Below are 22,678 nucleotides of genomic sequence, written 5' to 3' on the forward strand. Positions count from 1 at the left end.
AGGCTATCTTGTTAGCTGCCTTCCGATGAACTCTATAATTGCTCAATAGTGTTTATTATTAGGTAAAAAAAATATCCGTAGACCCATTAAAAAAATAATCACATACATATAATAGTTACACCAAAGAATATGAAGAGAACTTAAAAATCATATGCATAACTCAACTGGCAGCCAGATGTATCTACTCATTCAGCTTTGTTTGCTCGTGCACGTGTTAAGAGAGCCTCTATTTTATCATCTTGCATCATTCTATATAATTAGTGTCGCCTAGCCTTTTCGTCGGAATGTACTTTTTCGAAGTTTTGACCATTTTTCAGATTTCTATCCGACATTTCAGCAATACTTTTTCATTCCTGCACGTGAAATTTTAATAACATGTTTAACGTTATTGAGTATATTTTAATATTGATTAATGTGCATACATCAACATGTATTATATTCACTATCATGTAGACATATCATAAAACTAAAGAACCCAGGTAAGAAATACAACATACATAATAACATAGAATATTAAGGAGATCAAGGAGTAGAAGAGCATTACATCCCACACTATAAAATGCTTCACAAACACACGGATACACAATTATCACAATGGAATGCAGAAACTGCAACAATAATAAAAATAAAACACAATAAAATAACAAAGTGTTAGGCAACTCCAACCAAAAGGCGGAGAAAGATAAAAAAAATTAAACCAATTTAAGCGATTGTGGCAGCCTTGCATACAACGACTAAGTAACTGCTAGCTTGGTCCTAGATATCGCTAGCACGCTGGAAGAGATCTAATTTCTGTTTCTTTAGCATTTTGAAGACAAAATCCTTCTCTTTTTTTAAAAAAAGAATTCAAATCGTGAGCAAGAAGCCTAAAGCAGATGAAATTACTAACATGATATGCTTCTTTACAGTTAGTTATTCAAATAACACTCCCCAATTTATAACAAAATAACCATTAAATCGCGAAATCAGAAATTATTAAAAAAATCCTAGCAAAATCAGAAAGTATAAAAGTTCTTCTACTTAATTAGGCTTAACACCTAGATCAATATCATTATCAAGCCGAGACCGAGAAGCATTTAGGCTTCACAGAAGAGAAATCAAGAATGAATTTTTTTATTTTTATGAAGGATTTCTACATCCATTAAATAGCAAAACTAAGAAAGATGGAGAGAAGTCAAAAAAAGCTGACCCAAAAAAATAAATCAAGAAAAAGAGTGCATACCTGTAGCTTGAACAGAGTCAAAGACCGGAGACGACATGTAGAAATTAAAGAAACTAAAAAAAGACAAAGGAGAAACCTATGTATATCTTTTAGAAGAGTCATTATCAAAAAGAAAAAAAGAGCAACTACAAACTTAATTATACTATATCTCCACATTTGAACGCATTATATTTTTCTCAGAATAATTCTTAGCAAGAATGTAATTATTCGCACATATAACACTGATGCACAAATAACAAAACTATGCCTATAAATAAATAAAAAAATAGATCGAAATTTCAAGGTCAGTCAATAAAATTACACACACAAAAGCACATAAATCGATTTCCTAAAAAAGATACAGATTAAAACCTATAAAAGCAAAAGCGTAATATGAATCCGTCCTAATTTTACTTCGATTCTTATTCCATTTTTTACTAAAAAAGATAGCAACTATGATCGTAAATCATTAAATTTAAAAAGAGGTAAATCAGTGTTAATAACTTATTATACCTCTCATTTCACAAACAGTATGCTCGGAACAAAGGGTTGAACCCAGATCTAGCAGTGATGGATTCCCATCTTGAAGTTCTAATACAATATGCAAGTTGAAACTGTAAGCATTCACAAACAAAACAAAGGACTGAACAACAGAAAAGTTACAGAGAGTAAATAGCAGAGAGAAAATAGGCATAAATGGCGTTGCAATCATCCGAGAAGATGAAATGTAGAACACTTTTGAGAAAGGTGGAAAAGAAAAGCAAGATGGTGCGGTGGTTATCATACCAGATATTTACGCAATTTACGCGATGTGATCTATTTTGAACTTCTGAAAATAGAGGCACCATTCATATTTTCTAAATCTTAAGAGAAGACGACGAATGGGATATAACAACCCAAGTCTCTATTTACAAAAAAGCAACAAATTGGGTCCTTTAAGATATGAGATGAACCTTACCTGAAAGGCTGAAACCTCCTCAAAATCTGTGATAAACATTTTTGTCATGTTTGAGTCTTCTCAGTGAAGTCCCGAAGTCTATTCAACAAAAGCTAACTACAAATCCATATCCAGTTCTAATAATATATTGAAAACCTCCAATAGGAGAGAGCACAAGACTGGGATAGCCGGATTGGAAAGCTCACTTTGAGAGGGTTATAAGGTCTGGTCTTTCTTCAGCATTAAACAATTATTCTTAATTAATATGAGAAATTCAAAACCATTTACTAAACACGAAAGAAACAAAAACACCCCAATCAAAACTTTTTGCCACAAAACATAGAGGTAAGCAGATAAAGTGTTTATTGGATAGGGTTTATGATCCTTTAAGTACAAGAGCTTAAAAATAGTATTTTACCTTAGTTGAGATCTTCAGTACTGAAGTTGTCCCTGATTATTACATCTTGGATTGCTGAAATCAAAAAACAAATGAAGATAGATGTGTGCAAAGCAGACTCAAAGGGAAAACCCGCAAAGAAGAACGAAGAACATGGAAAGAATAGAGAGGAAGTAGCAAGGAACAACACAATCACTAGAACTCACCGACAATGTTTAAGTCGGAGCAAAGCGAGAGAAAAAAGGCGATGGAACCAAAGAAAATAGAAAAAACATATCTTAACTGATAATCACAAACACATGTTTCGTTCTAAAGTGATTGAGTGCAAGAACTGATGCGGTGGCCGTTCAGTTTTGGATTTAAAGGACATGGATTATTAGATTCTGTTAAAGGTCCAAAATGCCCTTAAACAAAAATTAAAAGACAGGTAAGCAGACATGTCCAAAACCAGCTCTTCTAATATACTAGGATAGTGTAGCCCGTGCCAGCACGGGCCCAACGTTATTTAACTCAAAATTTAATGATGCAAGTATGGAATCTAGTAGATAATATTTTATGTTAAGTGGTACACACTTAATTTACATATATGCGTTCACAAGAGCATTACATTAAGGGATGCCTAAAGTGCCACAACAGTTACAACATGTATGATACAATTATTTACATATGCGGTCTTTGGTCTTTTTTCTGATCCTTTTCCTGTTAGTTCTTCGCCAAAAATATCTGCAAACAAATAAACGTGTTATAAATTAAAAGGTTACAACGAAGATTACATGCTTGTAATTTCAGGTAAGCAACATAAAAAAGTACTTGTTTAATAGTAGCAGCATATATGAAACAGAAAATAATTGAAACAGAAAAGCAGTCACGATAAACTTTGTAGCTTAAACATTTAAATTTATGTCTAAGAAAGATCAATTTAAATCATTGGTGATTTAAGTGTGGCCATAAAAGCAAAAGAAAACAGAACATCAAAACGAATCTGACATGTTGAAGTGTTTTTGAATCGACGAAAGCCACAAAAAAGAGTTAAAGACAGCAGATGTAATGCTCTGTAAACAACATCAGTAATGTAATTCGGTTAAGCTTGCTTTAACAAAACCAAGTAGGCTAGGTAAAGGTTAGCACATAGTCAAGCATATTATGTCTTTGATTCCATTGTTTATGTTCTGATGTGAAATATGGACTAAGAAGGCCTCTTTGCATATAGCCAAGGTTGTTCGTTTTTGCCCCTACAGACTTGGAGGAACTAAGAAAGCCTTTTTGCACAAAATTTGTCAGCTGGAATTAAGTACGTTCTACAAGATCGTAACTGCAACGAAATAAAAATTAAGTTCAAGCATGGAAAAGATCTTATTAGAGCACACAATCTCAATTCCAATAATAGATTTATTTGTGAAAATCATATTCAAATAACAATTCATGGCACAACTTGTATAGTATTAGCTTTCAACAAAAATTCATTCCACATTCTATCAGAGTCTGTAAGAACTACATCGAAGGACCAAAAAAAAAAACTACTCAATTCATCAAATAGTCATTTGAATGACAGGGAAAAATTAGAGGAGAACTACAATGAAAGAAACCATAGTAACAGAGAAACCATTAAAAAAATAGAGATAATTTGGATCTCCTAAATTAGCCAGAACTTAAGCATACTACTTTAATAACATCAATAGTTAAGGGTACCGTTATATGTTAACTAAGGAAAGTCGAGCAACAACAGGTAAATGAAATATACTAACTTTAAGCTTTGAATAGCCCAGTCGCCACACCAAGAACATTAGCATAGCCCTATGGGCATGCAAAAATTTTTTTTAATTGAAATGCATAAATCAGCAAAATTTGAACAGAGGAAGATGAAATATTATGGAAGACGGGAAAAGATAACGAACAAAGAGCAAGAAAATGGCCAATATATGTATACTCAGATGCAGCGTTAAAACCACTTTGTATTAAGTATTGTGAAAAGGCTGACATATTCTCGGATAACATTTTAAAGAAAGTGAAATTGTACCTCTGAGTACCCAAGAAAAGCTGCTCCAGAAGGATTGACCAACCAAAAAACAGAGCACGAACTGAAACAGAGAAGAGAAAGAAAGATATTAAACAATATATTAAAAGAGTCATATTACTTTGTACAACGTTTCCATCAAGTTCTATTTACTCTGTCATAATAATGCTATCCTTTTCGGTTTTTCCAAAAATAGGTACTCATATTAAAGAGGAAAGTTCATCCCTCAACATTTAAACTGGTGCCAAATACATATTACATTATATTGTTTCAAACTTAACGTGACACCTTACCAACTAACATTTGAAACATTATGTTTAACACTTCCAAACAGATCCACCAAATTGCATAAGACAATCTATCCGAACATCTCACTTTCAATAACAACAAAATACGTATCTTTAATGGGACATATCCATGGGGACTTTAATTTAGTAGCCATATTAGTTATTACTTAGTTGTTGAAGAAATAGAAGATATCATTATTTACGGAGAAAAAGTTGAGAAAGGAAATTCATGATTTAGCAGAAATGCACAACTCAGGCAGATCAACAAGTGGAGCAGCTATCCACAAGAGAGTATTCTTGTGGGATGTTAGCTGGTTCATTGGAGCCGGCATAGAGGTGGATAACACTAAATATGATATTTTTCTTGCATTGTGATAACTCGACTTACCTCCCAAAGAGAGCTTTAGCGGCACATACATTACATGGTGACATAAAATGGTTATTTAAGTGATTTGTCAGTATATAAAAAATCAAGGAGAATAGATATCTCATCAGGCATTTCAAAATTTTATGAGACCAAAAAGGAAGCCAAAATTTAATTAGGAAACTTATGCAGCAAAAAAATATCTCGACTCCTTTACTTGCATATTCCTCACTATTTAACATCAAATTTTTATTCTTTGTTATTCTTCACCCATTACTTTGTTGAGCACTAACAATTATTTTATAACTGTACAGGTATATTTTGGTGAAGAACTACTAAGAAGCAAGCTAAGAAGAAGATTAGATACAGCAGAAAAAATGCATCACCATTTGTCAATGTGTAAATAGTATAAAATGTAAATAATTCTCCCATATATGATATAAAGAATATGACACACATGCATCTAATAATATGATACTGTTACGTACGTAAATAATGTATTATTTGCCAACCAGACAACATTCAAGAGTGGATATTTTGTTCCAAATAAATAATACCTTGCTATTAACATATGATGTTGTGTACCTACTTTTGAAGTCAATACTAATAGCACCTACAGTACATTGCTATATTAGTTTATCCGCTTTTATCTCAACTTTTTTTAGACTGATAACATTTATCCACTATTATTTCTACTTATGCCATCCGTGGAAAAAGTTCGAAATCTTAGCTCATAGAATTTTTATTAAGACTTATAGTTAAAGTTCTATAAGCAGTCGCCATACCAGAAGGACTTGATAGCTTGATAGTTGGGTCTAAAATAGCATAGAAAGGGGCGGGCTTGCAAAGTAATTTGAACTGGACCATACATTCTATAATATTGATCTTATTAGTAGATTTGTAATCAAGAATACTAACCTCGTGTCGATGCGACATATTCCGAGTAGAGGAATATCCAGAAAGCAGTCGTAAAAGTGAGCTTAACCGTATTCAAAAGCAACAGCAAGTTGTGGCTTTACTTGCATCCCAAAATAGTAGCAAAAGATGTTTCACTGGCAAAAATGCTAACAAACGATAGTCGTTTAAGGTATTTGTTTTTTCTACAAAGTTGAATCTCATATTAAATTTAGAAGGAACAGAAATTACAAATACCTCTCAGCAATTTTTCGGAGGGGAAATTTTCATTTCCGCCTTACATTTGTAGGAATCGTTGCCTTTGGTTGTTATGTGTGGGCGCTCTTGCTTCTCTGGGGCAGCGGGTTCAATTTTTTGTTTACTTCCTTCCGCAACATCCTTGATGGTGTCCGACATTTGTGAGACAACCGAATTACTTTTATCTATGAAATACAAAATAACTAACTTTCCTGCCTCATTATTTCTTGTAAACAACTTTTTTATTTGAATCTTGAAGATCTTGCCAGTCAGTAGCTTTTGTGCGTTCGCAAGAGGCAACAGTCCTTTCTGTAAAAATGAAATTAGTTATTTATATTTGAGAGGGGGCTCAACTGGTAGAAAATAGTTATTTGTGGTTTTTCGAAATTGACAATGCATCTTGACATTGCAGATATTATAAATCTCTTCCGAAGTGAGAAGCAATATTTTTTCTGCATACTCGTCGACAATAGTTGTTGTTGCAGAACCGCTATGATCTGTGAGCGTCATTTCAAATTGGCACCTAGTTGTAAGATAAAATGATTGGTTAATTAAAAAGATGGTGAATGTAGAATGTTAAATATAAACAGTTATGTGAAAGTTGCATGTATACCTGGGAACCAATTGGGTAGCTTGACAGCAATTAGTGCAATAGATGTTTTACCTGACGACGACTTTGGTCTTGCAACCTTTTTAGCAAGAATGATTGGATATTCTTTTTTAAGCAGTTCGAGTAGTTTATTCCCATCATGATCAATAAATTCTTCCCAGAGTGTGAATTTCGTTGGTTTTTTGCTGTATAAAATAGAACAAAATTGTTAAATCACTATCTTAAATCAACATGGGAATGTCAATGCTTAAGCAGCATAAATGAGCATCAATTACAACATTTAAATATTAGACATGATTAAAAAATGAACACATATTGGTATCTTAATGTGTAGAAATTTCTATAATGCAATCAGTTTCGAAGAAAACAGATATTTCCTGAGGTCTTGACTATTGGTCCCTAACAAAAGCTTCTAAAGCAAAATAGTTTGAACTATCATATGTTGTCGAAGAGCCAATAAGTCTCAAATCTAGAATAGATGGTAGAATTGCTTTATGCTTATTAAAAGAGAAATAGATATAATTCACAACTTATTGTAGCAATGATCCAATTAGTTTCAACATAAAGATGTTTTGAATAAGTTTTGATATTGCGATGTAACCAGAACCCAAAAACACAAAGAAGGAAACTGCAAAAACCAACACGTATCATCAAAATCGCATCACCAAGAAACTCTGAAGAATTCACATATATGATAAAAAACCCAAAAACCAAAGAGCAAATAAAAAAATTGTAGATATCAAGTAAAAGCTAGTGGCCAGAGTGAAGAAGAAACTTAAGGAAAAGCTGGAATGGCGACATGTGTTTTATGTCATTTCTAAAAAGCTCGAGGGTATATTAGTCCTTTCGCGCCAATTCTTACAAATTTACTATACATGTGGCTTAGTTTTTCTATACAAAATGCTACGTGTAAGTTTTAAATGAGCCCAAGTGAGTTTTACATAGACAACATATTAGGTTTCCTCCATTTTGTTTGCACTTTCAGATTTTCGTTGCTTCTTAGAGACATCTTCATCTTCCTCAAATTGCTTCTACCTGCAGGTTTGTTTTTATTCAATTTTGCTCATGTTTTTTGCTATGCATCTGATAAATGTTTAGTGTCTTTTTCAAAATGCATGAGAGCAATCTAGTCATTTAGCATCACTTTTGTTGTATCATACATATACGTGGCTTTATTTGCCTACCCATGAGTATACCTGTAATTGTTATATGACTCGAGGTGTACATCTCTTCTCTTTAACATCTTAATTCCCTTTTACAAGAATATTTAATAGAGATGTTCGTAACATTGATATGCTACTTTCTTATATTAGATCTTTCAGCATTGGTAATATTTGCACATTTGAAATACAATAGTTTATAAGCATGTTTGTGATATACAAACTTTTAGTACTTAGGAATCCACAATTGCATGAATACTTTGAATAGAATTTCTATAAGCTACTTATTAGCTTTTCTTCAAAGACATTCAAATGTTTAACTCTAATTTCTTTTAATTAAAAGCTAGTATATATAAGATTCATCAATTTGATACAATTTGTGCAATAACTACTACATCTTAAATTCCTAATAAGAGGGAGATTATATTGGCTATAATTTGAGATAGGTTATCTATTTGTTCAGAAACATATAAAATTAGAGGAGACAAAGTCGCTCTTCTTTATGCAACTTTCTAATTACATGAATATTTTGGTCAATATTAATCCAAAGTATTGAATGGAAAAAAACATATTTTTGAAATATAGTTTGGTTTAAAATCCAATAGCTAAACATGACATCAAAAGGATCGATTTTTTTAGTAAACCCGGATGAGTTAATAGTAGGTAAAATTTTTTAAATATAATCATAATTTTTGAAACACTACCTTTATTAAAGAACAACTACGGGTAAATTAGAAAGTCATTGTTAAAGAGAAAAATAAGCAACTACATATTTAATTATGTTATATTTCTACATTTGAAGGCAATATATTTTTCTCTGAATAACTCTTAGCAACAATCTAATTCTTTGACGCATATAACATTAAATAATTTTTAAGTTAGCTTTTAATAGCTTCTTTCTAATTAGTGATTTTGCCATAACTAAAATTTCTTTGTTTGGATCATTGCTTCTAACTTTATTGAAGAACAAATAAAGATTTTTAAAATGTTAAAGGCCGATGATATGGTTTTTAGACTCTTTGATTGGTGTGTACTTTTAGCCACCAAACATCGTCACTCTATGCAGCTATCCCAACAATTGTTGATATATAAATCAAAATAAACTGAAAGTTTGAAGTTAATTTTGGAAAAGCATAAATTACTTGCAAAAAAGCTGAGCCAAATTAAAATTTACAAAATCAAAAGCGCAATATGATATCAATCCTAATTTTACTTAGATTCTTATAGCAAGAGAAACAACAAGATAAGAACTTTGCATTGTTGAGAATATATTTAAAGATATGATCAAATATTATTAGTAGTAAAAAGCTTAAACCATAATAATTCCAGGAATGCGTAGTAGATCTAAGTATGCTTTGAAAGATTATAATTGCAGCAAAGCCAAAATTGAATTGAAGCATGAAAAGCATCCTTTAAAAGGGTACAATCTCAACTTGAATTTCGGTTTCAGTTATTGTGGGCTATTGTTAGACAATATACGAAAAGTGACACATTACATCATACTTGAATCAGCAGTTGCTAGTTGGATCCAATAAAACAGGTTTATGTATACTTACTGATCATCCATGATGATAAAATCTTGAATTCTCCGCCCATTTGAAGCATAGGTTGAGGGACTTGTGTTGAGCACGATGGCAAGCACATCTTGCATTTAAAAAGAACGATGAATAAGCTAATAGACAATAAAAATTGATATAGACAATAATCGTAATAATAACAATACTAATAAATGTGAATTTTAGGCAAACAAACAACATAAATAGATAAAGCTTCAATTACCGAATTCAGATCCTTCGGGTTGATATTCAAAGTTGTCAAATGGTGTAAGATTTAGGCGCGTTGGCGGAGGTAGTGGCTCTTCTGGAGGATTAACAGTTTCTATTGGCTCAACAATGGTACACTTATCAATTGTCCATGTAAATTTGTTAAGTGGATTTCCGTACATATAGTTTGATTCTTTGACTTGTGCAACTGACACCAAGTAAGTATAGAAAGGGCGAAACAGATCTGCAAAATGCATTATCTCCACATTGAATATAACGCATTCCACTTGATTTTCCTGTAACAAAATAAGGCACAATTAGGATAATATTAACTTAATTACTATTGGCAAACTTATGAATCCTTTAAAGATTACCTCTTCATCTTGCAAAACCATCAGCTGATATTTTTTCATTTTCTCTCTGTTGTCTCTAGGTCTGCCTTTATCAACTACTTGTATCTTGCAGGTCCATTCTTCCGTTTCTGGAGTAATCGCATTGATGTTGAATCTTTCTGCCATCTAGACATAATCGACAATCATAACGCATCACAATTATAATAATGAGCAAACGTAAGATTGTTAGAATGATTATAATACAAAATCAAAGAATCCAAAAAGTAAATAAGTTCTACATCACACTTACTATTAGGAATGATGGTCTAAGTTATGGAAAAAGCTTTTTCAATAATTTCATCATAAACTACATTATATGTGGAGTGATCATCATCATCGTCAGCTATAACCGGTCTAATTAATATCTTGACACAGTTAGAACCTTTAGCTCTTGATAAAGCAACGTACAATTGACTATGAGAAAATACAGGTTCTCGCAAATAAATGCCAACAAAATCTAATGTTTGGCCTTGAGCTTTATTTATAGTCGCGGCGAAACATAACCGTATCGAAAATCGTGTTCTTTTAAATTGAAGGGGTAGTTTTTCATCTTCTGATGTTAATAGCAGTATTTGCGGAATGAATACATGTGTATTTTTAAAATCACCACTGGATATTGTAGCACTAATAACATGAGATTTAAAGTCATTACATATTAATCGTGTCCCATTGCACAAACCGTCGCAGGGATTCAAATTTCTTAATAATATAATTGGACAATTTTTTTTAGACACAATTTATAAGGAGGTAAACCAGGAGGATTTAAAGTGTGCAAAAAGTCGTCATATTCACTTTGATCTTTTGGGTCAATTGTTTCATCGGTAGCTAAATAGACTTTTTCATCAGCTGAAAATTGAGCAATTAGCATATCATTTATTTCATCAACGAAGTCGTTCTTTGTAGTTAGTGTGAGCACGTGATTTTTGCTTTAATGAAAACTACTCCAAAATAAATCAAAAAATAAAATAAATTTCTTTTACTGTATAATTTTTGAATTTTTGCGTGGTGTTAAATACTTGTGTTATGTCTGTAAGTGTTTACATTGTTATAATAAAATGAAAAATTGCATGCATATAGGATTTAATTATGCATTTAAGAGATAATTTCAATAAAATCACAAAAAAAATATGCATTCGTTCTATTTTTAAATATGTTACTGTGTGATTAATGTTTTGACTATGTGTTAAATAGTTGTTATGAAATAATTAATATTTTTATGTAAGGTTAAAAATTGTTTTATAATGTTATTAGGATTTTTTTTATTAATAATAAAATCAGAAAATAAAATAAAATAGAATGGGAAAATTGGACCTGGATTTAAAATCCAGGCCCAAATCGAATTACCCTTCCACAGCCCAATTCCAACACTCCCAGGTCCGGTCCAATTCAAAGCCAGAACCAAATGACGTCGTTTGGTCACCTCTCATCAAGGGCCGTTGGATTAAATCCAACCAACGGTCAAGATCCCCTGCCCTTACCCGCAACCCATAACCCGACCCAATGACCCGATTCAGTCCGACCCCAACTTTAAACCAAACGACGTCGTTTGGTTTAATGAATTAATCCTGGCCATCCATTCTACTTGATCCAACGGACGATACCAATCCACCCCACCCCTATATAAATCCCAAGCCTTTACCCGGCCCCTAACTGAACACCCCCCTCCTACACTGTTCATCATCGTCCCCCAAACCCCCACTCCTAACCCTAGCCGCCCTAGGATTCCACCGCCTGAAACCCGGCGGCATCAACGCCGCCGGTCACCAAAATAACACTCCAGAACCCCCTGAACCTCCTCTATCCAAATATGTTATCTGCTTGGTTCGAATCTCCCTGAAGGTTCTCGAATCTTCATTTGAAGATTCGAGCCAAGTTCAGATCTAAACCTAACAGTCCCAAATCGACACCATAGCTTCCCCTAGTCACCCTGAGTATGGATCTATTGTTTGTTTGGTTCGAATCAGTTCGGAACTTCTCGAATCTTCTTTTGAAGATTCGGACCAAACAAGAACAAACTCAGATCCGTTTCAAACTAACACCAAATGACCCCTAGGCCTCCCTCACCCTTGTGTCATGTTTGGTTCTTCTCGAATCTGACCAGAAATGGTTAAATCCCAAATCGAATTTTTAAGAACCCTAAAAATACCAAACTTTCGGACTCTGTTCAGATTAAGTAAAGATTGAGGTTCAATCGACCTTAGTCGAAGTATTTTCAGTAGAAAATACTTCGACTAAGGTCTGTTTGATTTCAAACAAAAATCCAAATCCAAGTTGAGTTCGAGTCGGATTAAAATTGAAGATTCAAAGGTATTTTTTCTATTATTTTGTGTATTCTACGTGTGTTGTTGTTTGTCTTAATAGCTTGTTAATTTTTCATGATTTTATTTGATTAATTCTGTCACCTTTGTCTCATGCCCGTCTATATGGTCAAATATGAAACTGTTTCAGTTGGTTGTGATTGTTCATAATGTAAGTAATCGACTCGATTAAGTTCGTCGATTAGTTATATTATGAATTCTCACTTATGATAATGCTAATAAAAAAACAGTCTGCTTCTATTGTTTTAGACCAATTATGGACAATTGTTGTAGATAATCAGTTTAAATTAATACTCGTCAGTTAAATCACCCTTATTTACATTTATATGAATCTGTCAAAATAAGTGTTGTATATATGTTATTGTCTGAACATTAAAGTTTCAGGGCATTGTCAGTATTGACAATGATCCTGTGTTTGTTTGATTTATTGTTCAAAGTTAAAGCTCAGTTACTGAACTCAGTGTAATATGTTGCTATAATGATTGTTTCTGAATTCAGTATGATTCTATCAATGTTTGATTGAATGTAATTGTGTTAGGAGTTACCCTTTTTAATCAGAATTCAGTCCAAACTTTAGGATTGGTTATAGCTGCTTAAACAGATTGTAAAATCTGTACTGTGAAATTCTGAGTTTAAAGGCAATAATAACAGAATTACAGTAGGATTTCTGGGGTATTTTTTGGGATAAAACAATGAGGGAAATATGATATAATAGTGGGCTGATAATGGAGTGTTAATGGCTATATTTAAGTAATAAAGGGGGAACAAGGAATAATGGGGCTGCTGAAAATCATGTTAGGATCACATAAAGTATTAAAAAGTAGTTTTAATGGAAACTTTCTAATTTTTAAAGGGATAAAGGGTCCAGCCACCATGACAAAGGTGCAACCAGCCCTGTATAAATACAGGAGCTGGACAGCTTAAAAGGGGCAGACTTTAAGAGATTTTGAAGAAAAAAAATCAGTTTTCAGAGAGAGAAAGAGTTTTTTCAGAAAAAAAAGAGCTTAGGGAGAGTTTTTTTCAGAGAATAGGGGCAGTTTTCAGAAGAAGAGAGTTTGAGAGATAGAGCTTAAGGCAGATTTTAGGAGATTGAAAGAGGAAAATCAAGCAGAAACAGAAATTTGAAAAGGAAGATAGAAAGAAAGGAAAACAGAGACACTAAAACAGAATTCTACATCGGAAATTAGTATTGAAGCTGATTCTGTGTTCTTGAAATTGAAAGTTTTCAGTCTGCTTTGTTCTAAACATCAAAAATCAGAAATATTACTCTTGGTATTGAATCTGTCCGGATTTGTTCGATCTCATTCTTCAGTTAAAAATCTGAAGTTTCTTAAAAGTTCTTTTACTGTGCATCTGGGCTCTTCGAATCCTATTCTTGTTCAGATTTGCTGTGTTATCGGTATATTCTACTGATTTTGTTACTGCTGCTACTGCTGAAATTTACTCCTCCTACCTTCATTTTCAGGTACATGTCTTTTAAATTTTATGTTGGAAAGAGATTCAACATGACAGATAAATAGAGTTTGAATTGTAATATTGTCATCTACTCATTTGAGTTCTTTAGTTGACAATTTCAGTTTTAGTTTCATGTTGGTTAACCAGTAGTGAGTTCGACTCGATGGCTACAAGTTAATTGTCTTATTTTGAAATTCATATAAAACTTTGTAATAATGTTATCCATGTCAAATTTCATTAGTTTAGTTATCTATGAGTTGTGTAAATAGGAAGCATGGCAGAAAGTTGGTTTTTATTTACACTTCATGGTATTGTTAGATAGGTATAGCATAATATGGCATTATCAAAGAAAATATGCTATTAGTTTATCTTGTTAGTTAATTAGTTGTTGTTTAAAAGCTAGATGATGATTAGTTGCAATTTTCCATCTTTTGGCATAACATTGGTTGTGTTCATAATTTATAGTTGAAAGATGCGTTAGTATAATCCGTATGTTCAAAAATGTCAAATATAGTAAGTAATATTGTACGCAATATCATTTTATTAAGTCAACAAGACTTGTTCTCTTTCTTAGTAATAAAGGGCTTAGGAACTTATACAATGTGAAAATTAATAGTTAGTAATAACTCACATAGATTGAGAATCAAATTGGTTTGATTATATCTATATCTATCCTAACTCAATCATAGGCATAACTAAGTAAATTAATTTCATCTATTAAGATTAAAACGAGTATATGAGAATAAGTTGAGTTGTATATACACAAATGGCAACACTTTAAATCAATGGTAATTAGAAATAGAATTTGCATTAAGTAAATAATGAAAATTCTTGGAAAATATTTCCTTCCTTTAGGAATCATTCATTTTCAGTTTCATATGTAATTTATTCCTTGGCATATATATATATATGTCATATTTGTTTTAAATATATATATATGTCATATTTGTTTTAAAGATAGTATTAATCATATTTTTATTCTGTCCTTTGAATTTGAATAATTGGAATGAATATAATTTATATTCGGAAATTATAATCAATGGTCAACATTTAATAAATTGTGGGTTCTTTTCCAAAAAATTAAAGAGTATCTTAAAACGAGATTTCTCGTGATATAACAAACATTTTTGTGGAAATTCCATAATATCATTACAAATATGTTGTGCAATTAGGGATACGTTCGCGTACCCTGATTATACTTTTAAAAGCAAAATTTCGGATTATGCGTACGCGCAATTTCGAGCGAATATTTAATAAAAGGATTTTTCCAAAGGTGTTAAATCAATTTCATAAAAATCCGAGATGTACGGTTCACTATTCAAGAAAAACAATTATTCTTGATTCAACACAATCTCGAAAAAATGTGCTTAATAAATATATTGTCAAAAGTTATTGTGTACACGTGCGCGTGACACAATTCCGCATCTTTTCAATTTATAACACGAATATACGTACGCGTAATTCGATTCAAAGAAGGTTTCTCAATCACAATAAGTATAAGCGGTAGTAAAATCAGATAACATCAATATATTTAATAAAATCAAGATAATTAAGCCAATAATAAAAACAGTTAAGCGACCGTGCTAGAACCACAGAATTCGGAAATGCCTAACACCTTCTTCCGGATTAACAGAATTCCTTACTCAGGATTTCTGGTTCGCAGAATAATAAACAGAGTCATATTCTCCTCGATTCAGGGATTGAAATTGGTGACTTGGGACGCCTTAAAATTCCCAGGTGGCGACTCTGAAAATAATTAAATAAATCCCGTTTCGACTGTCCTTTAATTGGAGAAAAACTCCCCACGCGCCCCGCGGGCGCGGCAAAAAGGAGGTGCGACAGTTAGAATTGCGCGAGAAGTAATAAAAGAAATATTTGAATGAGTTAAATATAAATCAGGATAAGTAACTTTAAATAGATGATTCAAGGAATCTTTTTCAGTGGTGAAAGGTATGATCAGAGGACGGGGAATTTCTATTTTGTTCTTATCATTTTTGTTTTCTTTTCCATTACCAATTCTCATCAAATATTCACAAAAAGCTGGGTCTGTTTTCGCACGCATATTTTCGGACAGTTGTAATTTTTCAAGTTGATGCCAAATTTCAGAACATAATAAGCTTTCACAAACAAAATCTTCCCTTTGTCCACCATGGACAACGGGAAGAGTTTGTCTAAAATTGCCACTGAATACAACAACCTTTCCGCCGAACAACATAGTTGTTTCCATTAAATCTCTAAGGAGCAAATCTAGTGCTTCAACCATTTCTTTTTTTGCCATTGAAATTTCGTCCCATACTATTAGTTTTGCATCTCGAATCAACGATGCCAGTGAACTTTGTTTGCTAATATTGTAACTAAAATTTCCATCAACATCAATAGGTATTTTAAATCGGAAATGAGCAGTTCGGCCTCCGAGAAGAAGTGAAGCAGCAACCCCTGAACTCGCAGTCACTAATGCTATAAATCCTCTATGTCGTACTGTAGCTAATAAGGCACGATATAAAAAGCTTTTTCCAGTTTCACCCGGACCATCAGTGAAGAATGCTCCGAGTTTATTGGAGAGTATTCTATCAAGGATTACATTGTAAGCTCTTTTTTGTTCAATGTTTAGTTTATATGGCAATAGTAAATCTTGTTTAGTAACGATAATATTCCTTTCAAAATGTACATCTTTAGCTTCTTTGGCTGTTGCAGATGGTTGAATTTTGCCCTGAGTTAGTTCAAATTCATTAATATCACGACTCATTGAATGAAGAATATAATTAATATGATTTAATACTTTGTGACGAATTTCTCGCGTATGCATGTTTGGGTATTTTTTGAAATCTTCAGATATCGGGATTTCAAATTTTTCCCACAACTCTCTTGGATTAGCGGGATTGCAATATACTAATAGTACACCAAATAAGTGTCTCAAACTGTGTGGCATTTGGTAACTTACTGCTTCTGACATGCATTCTATTAAATTATTATCGCAAAGTAATAATCCTCTTTTTTCCGCAGCTTCTCTAAACGTGCCACAAGTTATTCCGTTTACAGTTCGCAAATTTTTATACGATTTTGGTCCTCTTACGTTCATTAAGAGCAATCTAAGATAGTATCATTCTCCTTCGGTTGGATGACATGTCACAACTCTACCAATAGCATATCCTTGTTGGCGACGCGACCACATCTTGTATGTTGTGGACCATACAAAATATTCTGGAAATTCCCGATATAATAAATTCAAAGTTATAGCATTTTCGTTTTCGCTATTCATTCTAAAAAATTCAGTTAACATTATTTTTTTAATCATAGGATTATTTACAATTCTACTAATATTGTCTGTATTTTTGAAGGAAACAATTTGTTGTCCATCAAGATGCAGTTGAAGATGGTATACATTTGGAATCATTTCACTGATAGGAAAAGCAAATATGCGCCACACAGCCTCAGGTGGTGACACCCACCTAGCAGATTGATATTCCTTTATTTCATCTACTTCTATATTCGTCTCATTAGGATGTATATGAAATGCAATTTTATCATGTCCTTTGCAAATATACTTGTAAATGTACTTAACAACTTTAATATCAGAGCAAATCTCCACATTTATATGACAATTAAATTTACTAAGTAAGAATGGATTGTAAGAAACAACCCATGAATTATCAAAAAGTTGTCCTCTAATTTCCACAGACTTTCCTGTATTTCGTCTTCTATAAATAGGGTATGAATTTTTTCCTTTAGTTGTCTGTTCAGCAAACTCTTTTGGAAATTTAAATTTACAATGACCGTTTTTTTTCTTCATACAGGGGCTTGTTGGATTTAATTGACCGCAAGGACCATGTAGCATATGTTGTGTAACAAGCTTAAATAAATCAGAATTTCTTTTAGGATCCGGTAATTCAGCGCAAATAAATTTATCATATGCCTCAGGGGTCAGTAGTTTGTATTTTTTATCGAGTATAATAAGAAAATGAGCATGTGGAAGTCCCCGTTTTTGGAATTCGACCGTGTACATAAATGCTGCAACTTTACCAAATATTTGTCTTTTTAGTATATCCTTTTTAAGCTCTTCTAGTTTTGCTCAAAATATTCGGCTAACTAAATCGGGTCTATTCTGAGCCTCATCTGTCGACAACAAGTTTTCTTGAATTTCAGGCTACGAAGGGTTACATGTTATAGTTAGAAATATATCGGGTATTCCAAAACGTTGCACTAATGCAATAACATCCATATACCGGCGGCGCATATCTCTTGGCCTTCTTGTGAAGCTAAGTGGAAGTATTCTGTTTTTACCTACCTGTGAGCCTTCTCTCTCACCGCGTCGCAAATGATCTAAAAGTCCCGCTAACACATCCATCCTGGATAAATCTTGATTGAAAAAAGCGAAATCTAATCTTTGAATTTCAACTTTTATCCATTCGTCTATAGCATATTGTTGAAATAATCATCCTGAATGTAAGATTATATTTTCATCATCTCTAATTTGGAGATGATAACAATAATATTCACGACAGGAAACTGTTTCTCTTTTTCGTTTGCCTTTTTGCATCACTTCAGCTTCCATGTCAAGGAATCCATCAATTGAAGTCATATTTGTTAGACATGGCAATTGTTCGTATTCACAATACGGATGTGTTCTGGAAGGGGTAGGTGAAGGCTTAACTTTTTGAATACCACAATGCCAACCATTTTGACCGTAAGGGAACAGTAATGGATATTGCAATGGGTCGTAACATCCGTAATAATAATTTACCAGTTGGCTTCTATTACTTTTTGTATATATTCGGATATGTGGTGTAGGGATGCAATTATTAGTATCTTGTTCTACCCATATTCCTGCCACTTTTGACGTAGTTGGTAGATTGTATATTCGTTGATCTAAACCAGCATCACACTTAAGCGCAATGTAGAAATCTAATAATTGTGGTATATTTATTAAGGATTTCAAAAACGTAGTATAAGGATTGGTTTTTAATATTTCCATTAAATTTTTCACAGTATCCTCGTTCAATTTATTGGAACATGCCATTCGATTGCTCACCTCATTTTCATTATCATAGAAATATAATTGTAGATTTTTTCCTTTTTCATTACTTGGTATCAGGTCATTCATGAAATGATACATTTGTCCTTGAACTCGAAATGTATAAATACCTTTATTCCCTTTCGCCAACTCTTTGTCATAACTTACTCCCAGGGATGTGAACGCAAATATATTATTGTATGTTCTTATGTAGGTTCGAAAATGCTTTGATTTTTCAGTATTTCCTAGACACAGAGTTCTTAACTCTTGTGGTACTTGATGTGAAATCAGCTTAATAGTGCCTTTGCGACAACATAATGCGGGTGGTTCGTATTCAAATTTTTTGGCTTCACAAAATTTGCATTTGGGAACAGTTTTTAACATAACATAATCAATTGATGGTTGAATTGTTATTAACTCTTCAGTATATTGTTTATGATTTGTATTAGATGTAGATCCTGGGATGCAACAATAACAAGTATAAGTATATAATTTTGATAGTTATAAATGCATATACGTATTTATACTTGTGTATACCATCAAGAAGTCATAGTCTAGCTGTCTAACCTGCTTCATATATTGAATATCCCACAAAAGGAAGATATTGCTCGCTTGAAATATTAGCACTCATAGAGGGTGATGCGATAACAGAGCTATTAATTAGCAAGCAAGCAGGAAGTTGTCGACCACTTGTTCCGTCCTTACTTGCTCGCGCTCGTGCTCGCACTAGGAGAGCCTCTTTTTTATCGTCTTGCATCATCTTGTATAATTCGCGTCGCCTAGCCTTCTTGTCAGCATATATTTTTTCACAACTTTCATTTTTATGATTTTTACTCGACATATTCACGCATTTATTTCCTGAAGGAGAAATGTCAAGTGCATACTTGCATTACTGAATATATTTTCAATATTGTCTAATATTTATATATGTTTATTATAATTTTTTAAAAGAACTCAAGCAAAAACTTACAATACCTAAAAATAAATCGCGAGATATTAGAAAATTTACCTTTCGGTTCAAGTGCCACTGAATAACAGAGGTAGAAAACAACCACAACGAATCACTAGAACTGCAATAATAAAGAAGATAAATTGAGAATCTGCATGCCTCTCAAATACATAGGGATAGTTTGTATTTTCAAGCATAACATAAAGCACATCCTAAATATCGGCATGAGCAACTTGCAATAATGCCCAACTTAGTAGCCAACCTCTGTCACTCCAGCCTTACGAGAAGACTTATATTGCTATTTATATATCCTACTAAAACAAATAAACACCAACCAACTATGAAAATATATATGTACAAGTGAATATATGAAATTAATAAAATTACTCGAATATGACTGATTGCGACATTTTGTTGGTATTTTCATCATACACCAGGATGTACACTTGCTCGATTCACTGCAGATTTCTCACTATGGGAGAATTTAACAGATAGTAATCCATATTTGCATTTACCCCCTTTAAAAGGGCTATCGAGTTCAAATTTTTTCTTCTCTCTTATTGATCATTTTTTTTCCAGTCTCATATATTAGACCTGCGGTATAAGAGCATCCTTTTTATCAGCATCACTCTATATAATTCATGTTGCCTAGCCGTTTTACCGGTAGTATTTTTCAAACGTTTGATCCTTTTTATACTTACTCGAGAACAATGAAGTCCATTTTATTCGTTGAAAAATAAGGCTTCAAAAATACTAAATTAAAATTAAATCTAGATATATAGTAATATAAGTTGTGTGTTATTGACATACATCACAAACAAAAAATAAACTCTAGTAAACAGATAATATATATAAATAAACAATCTACTAAGAAGTTAAGGAAAAAAACCAATAGAAGTGCAGTGCTTACAGGATGATGCAGAGGAGACGGCTACCACAACCCAGAGTAAAAACTGAAACAAAGAACATGAAATAAAGATAAATTAACAACAACATCAATAATAAAAAAAAGTTGGGGAAAGGCCCAAAATAACATAAATGGATAAAACAAAGAAAGCAACAAAGAGAGACGAAAAAATCATCCGCCAAATCACACGTACCTAAAACACAAAGAGGAAAATTGCAAAAACCAACACATATCTTCGAAATCCCATCACCAAGAAACTTAGCAAAACTTACAGGTAAAACAAACCCTAGAATCAAAGAGAAAAGGGAGATATGTAAAAAGAAAAAGAAGCTAATTTTCAGAGAGATGAGGAAACTAAGTAGAAATTAGAAACATTAGCAATGATCGAGCAAAATAGTTTTAGATCAAAATCAAATTTTAACTTCTAAAAGGGATTATTACCTGGGTTCTATTTGCTTTCTCGGTGGGGAAAAAACAGACTTTTACCAATTATCAAAACCCCAAATATTCCCCCAATTTCATCCATGAAAGCCCTAACTTTGAAATTTCCCGATGTTGTCTGAGTTGAAACAAATTGGAACAAAAAAAAGAGAAACAACACATAGAAAATAACAAAATTGATATTAAAGACTAAGAAATTTCCCTGAAAGTTCAAGAGATTTGAGAAGAAAACTGGACAACTCACAGGCCAACAAATGCCAAAACCAAAAAGAATTGAACCAGACTCAAATCTGAACTTCAGAAAGAAACTCTTACCTGATTTCGATCTTGTGATGGATCGTTTCTCTATGCCTTTTCTTGTGTGTGCTTAGCCAAGGAATATGTTTATGTTGAAAAAGAAGAAAAGCATACATTTGGAGTAGCAGAAAACCTACACGTATATCTGGGAAGAGCACCAAAGGGCACGTATATAGCTGATGAGAAATGACTGAAATGGCCTCAAGCTTGTTTCTAAGCATACATGTCAAAAAACTTTCTCTTCTAAAGAAGAGAAATATAGAAAAGAAAAATAGAGAAGATCTTAAACTTGTTATTATCGATACTAGTTCCAAGGATAGAATACTGTGTGGAGAGATTTTGCTATATCTTAAACATGCAAGTTTTCTAAGTATGTTTTTCTTCAATGGTTTTGAATTACCTTTCGGAAAGTGAATATTCCATGTTTATCAGTTCAAACCCACTGCTACAAAAAAATAGTGATTTCTGTACCGTATTATATAAACATGTACTATGTTTTACTAATATTTGGAAATGGGAGTTGAAGGGGACAAACACGGTTATAATTTGTTGTTCAAATTATTTTCGGAATTGTACTATAGAGTGTCGGACGTATTTGGTTGGCTCTTGCCATTTTTGGGCCTATTTAATTGGCTTTTAACACGTGTAGGCTCTTGCCACTTTTGGGCCTATTTAGTTGATTCTTTTATGTCTTTAAATATTTTGAATTATCAATAATTATGACTTATAATATTTTTGATGTAGCTTTCAAATATTAATTTTTATTTAAATTAAAAATTAAAAGTTTTATGCCTGATTTCGCAGTTAAAATTGAGAATTTTGATTTTCAAAATTAAAAATGCGTCAAATTAATTGGGACAAAGGGAGTATTTAGATTCTCCTATTATGCTTTGCCATGGTAAAGTTTCGACATGTTAGATGTGTTCTGCATTTGTTTTCGACTGTTGTTCTGATGCGAATCATCTGAGAGTTTTTGTTTCCTGTTTTCGTTTGCAATAACAAACTCATCTGAGAGTCCAGACA

General features: G+C 32.7%; 1 protein-coding gene across 12 annotated transcripts; it reads right to left on the reverse strand.

Annotated features, from left to right (window-relative positions):
- Positions 1-39: 39 nt before the first annotated feature.
- LOC107812545 (replication protein A 70 kDa DNA-binding subunit B-like) lies at positions 40-22,074 on the reverse strand. 12 transcript variants are annotated; one of them, XM_075244193.1, is made up of 15 exons: positions 21,674-21,951; positions 20,921-20,963; positions 20,071-20,131; positions 19,629-19,919; positions 10,260-10,403; positions 9,902-10,181; positions 9,679-9,766; positions 6,966-7,147; positions 6,353-6,875; positions 6,119-6,264; positions 4,553-4,613; positions 3,200-3,258; positions 2,557-2,610; positions 1,715-1,792; positions 40-353 (listed from the first exon to the last, which is right to left on the reverse strand). In XM_075244193.1, exons 4-9 carry the CDS (start codon positions 19,635-19,637, stop codon positions 6,859-6,861), a joined length of 720 nt encoding a protein of 239 aa, XP_075100294.1. In that variant the 5' UTR covers positions 19,638-19,919; positions 20,071-20,131; positions 20,921-20,963; positions 21,674-21,951; the 3' UTR covers positions 40-353; positions 1,715-1,792; positions 2,557-2,610; positions 3,200-3,258; positions 4,553-4,613; positions 6,119-6,264; positions 6,353-6,858. The 12 variants fall into 12 exon arrangements, with proteins under 12 accessions (XP_075100294.1, XP_075100295.1, XP_075100296.1 ...); XM_075244194.1 differs by having other exon boundaries at positions 1,715-1,815; XM_075244195.1 differs by lacking the exon at positions 1,715-1,792.
- Between the last annotated feature and the right edge of the window lie 604 nt (positions 22,075-22,678).

This window comes from Nicotiana tabacum, chromosome 22 (genome assembly GCF_000715075.1).
Source record: "Nicotiana tabacum cultivar K326 chromosome 22, ASM71507v2, whole genome shotgun sequence".
NCBI lineage: Eukaryota > Viridiplantae > Streptophyta > Magnoliopsida > Solanales > Solanaceae > Nicotiana > Nicotiana tabacum.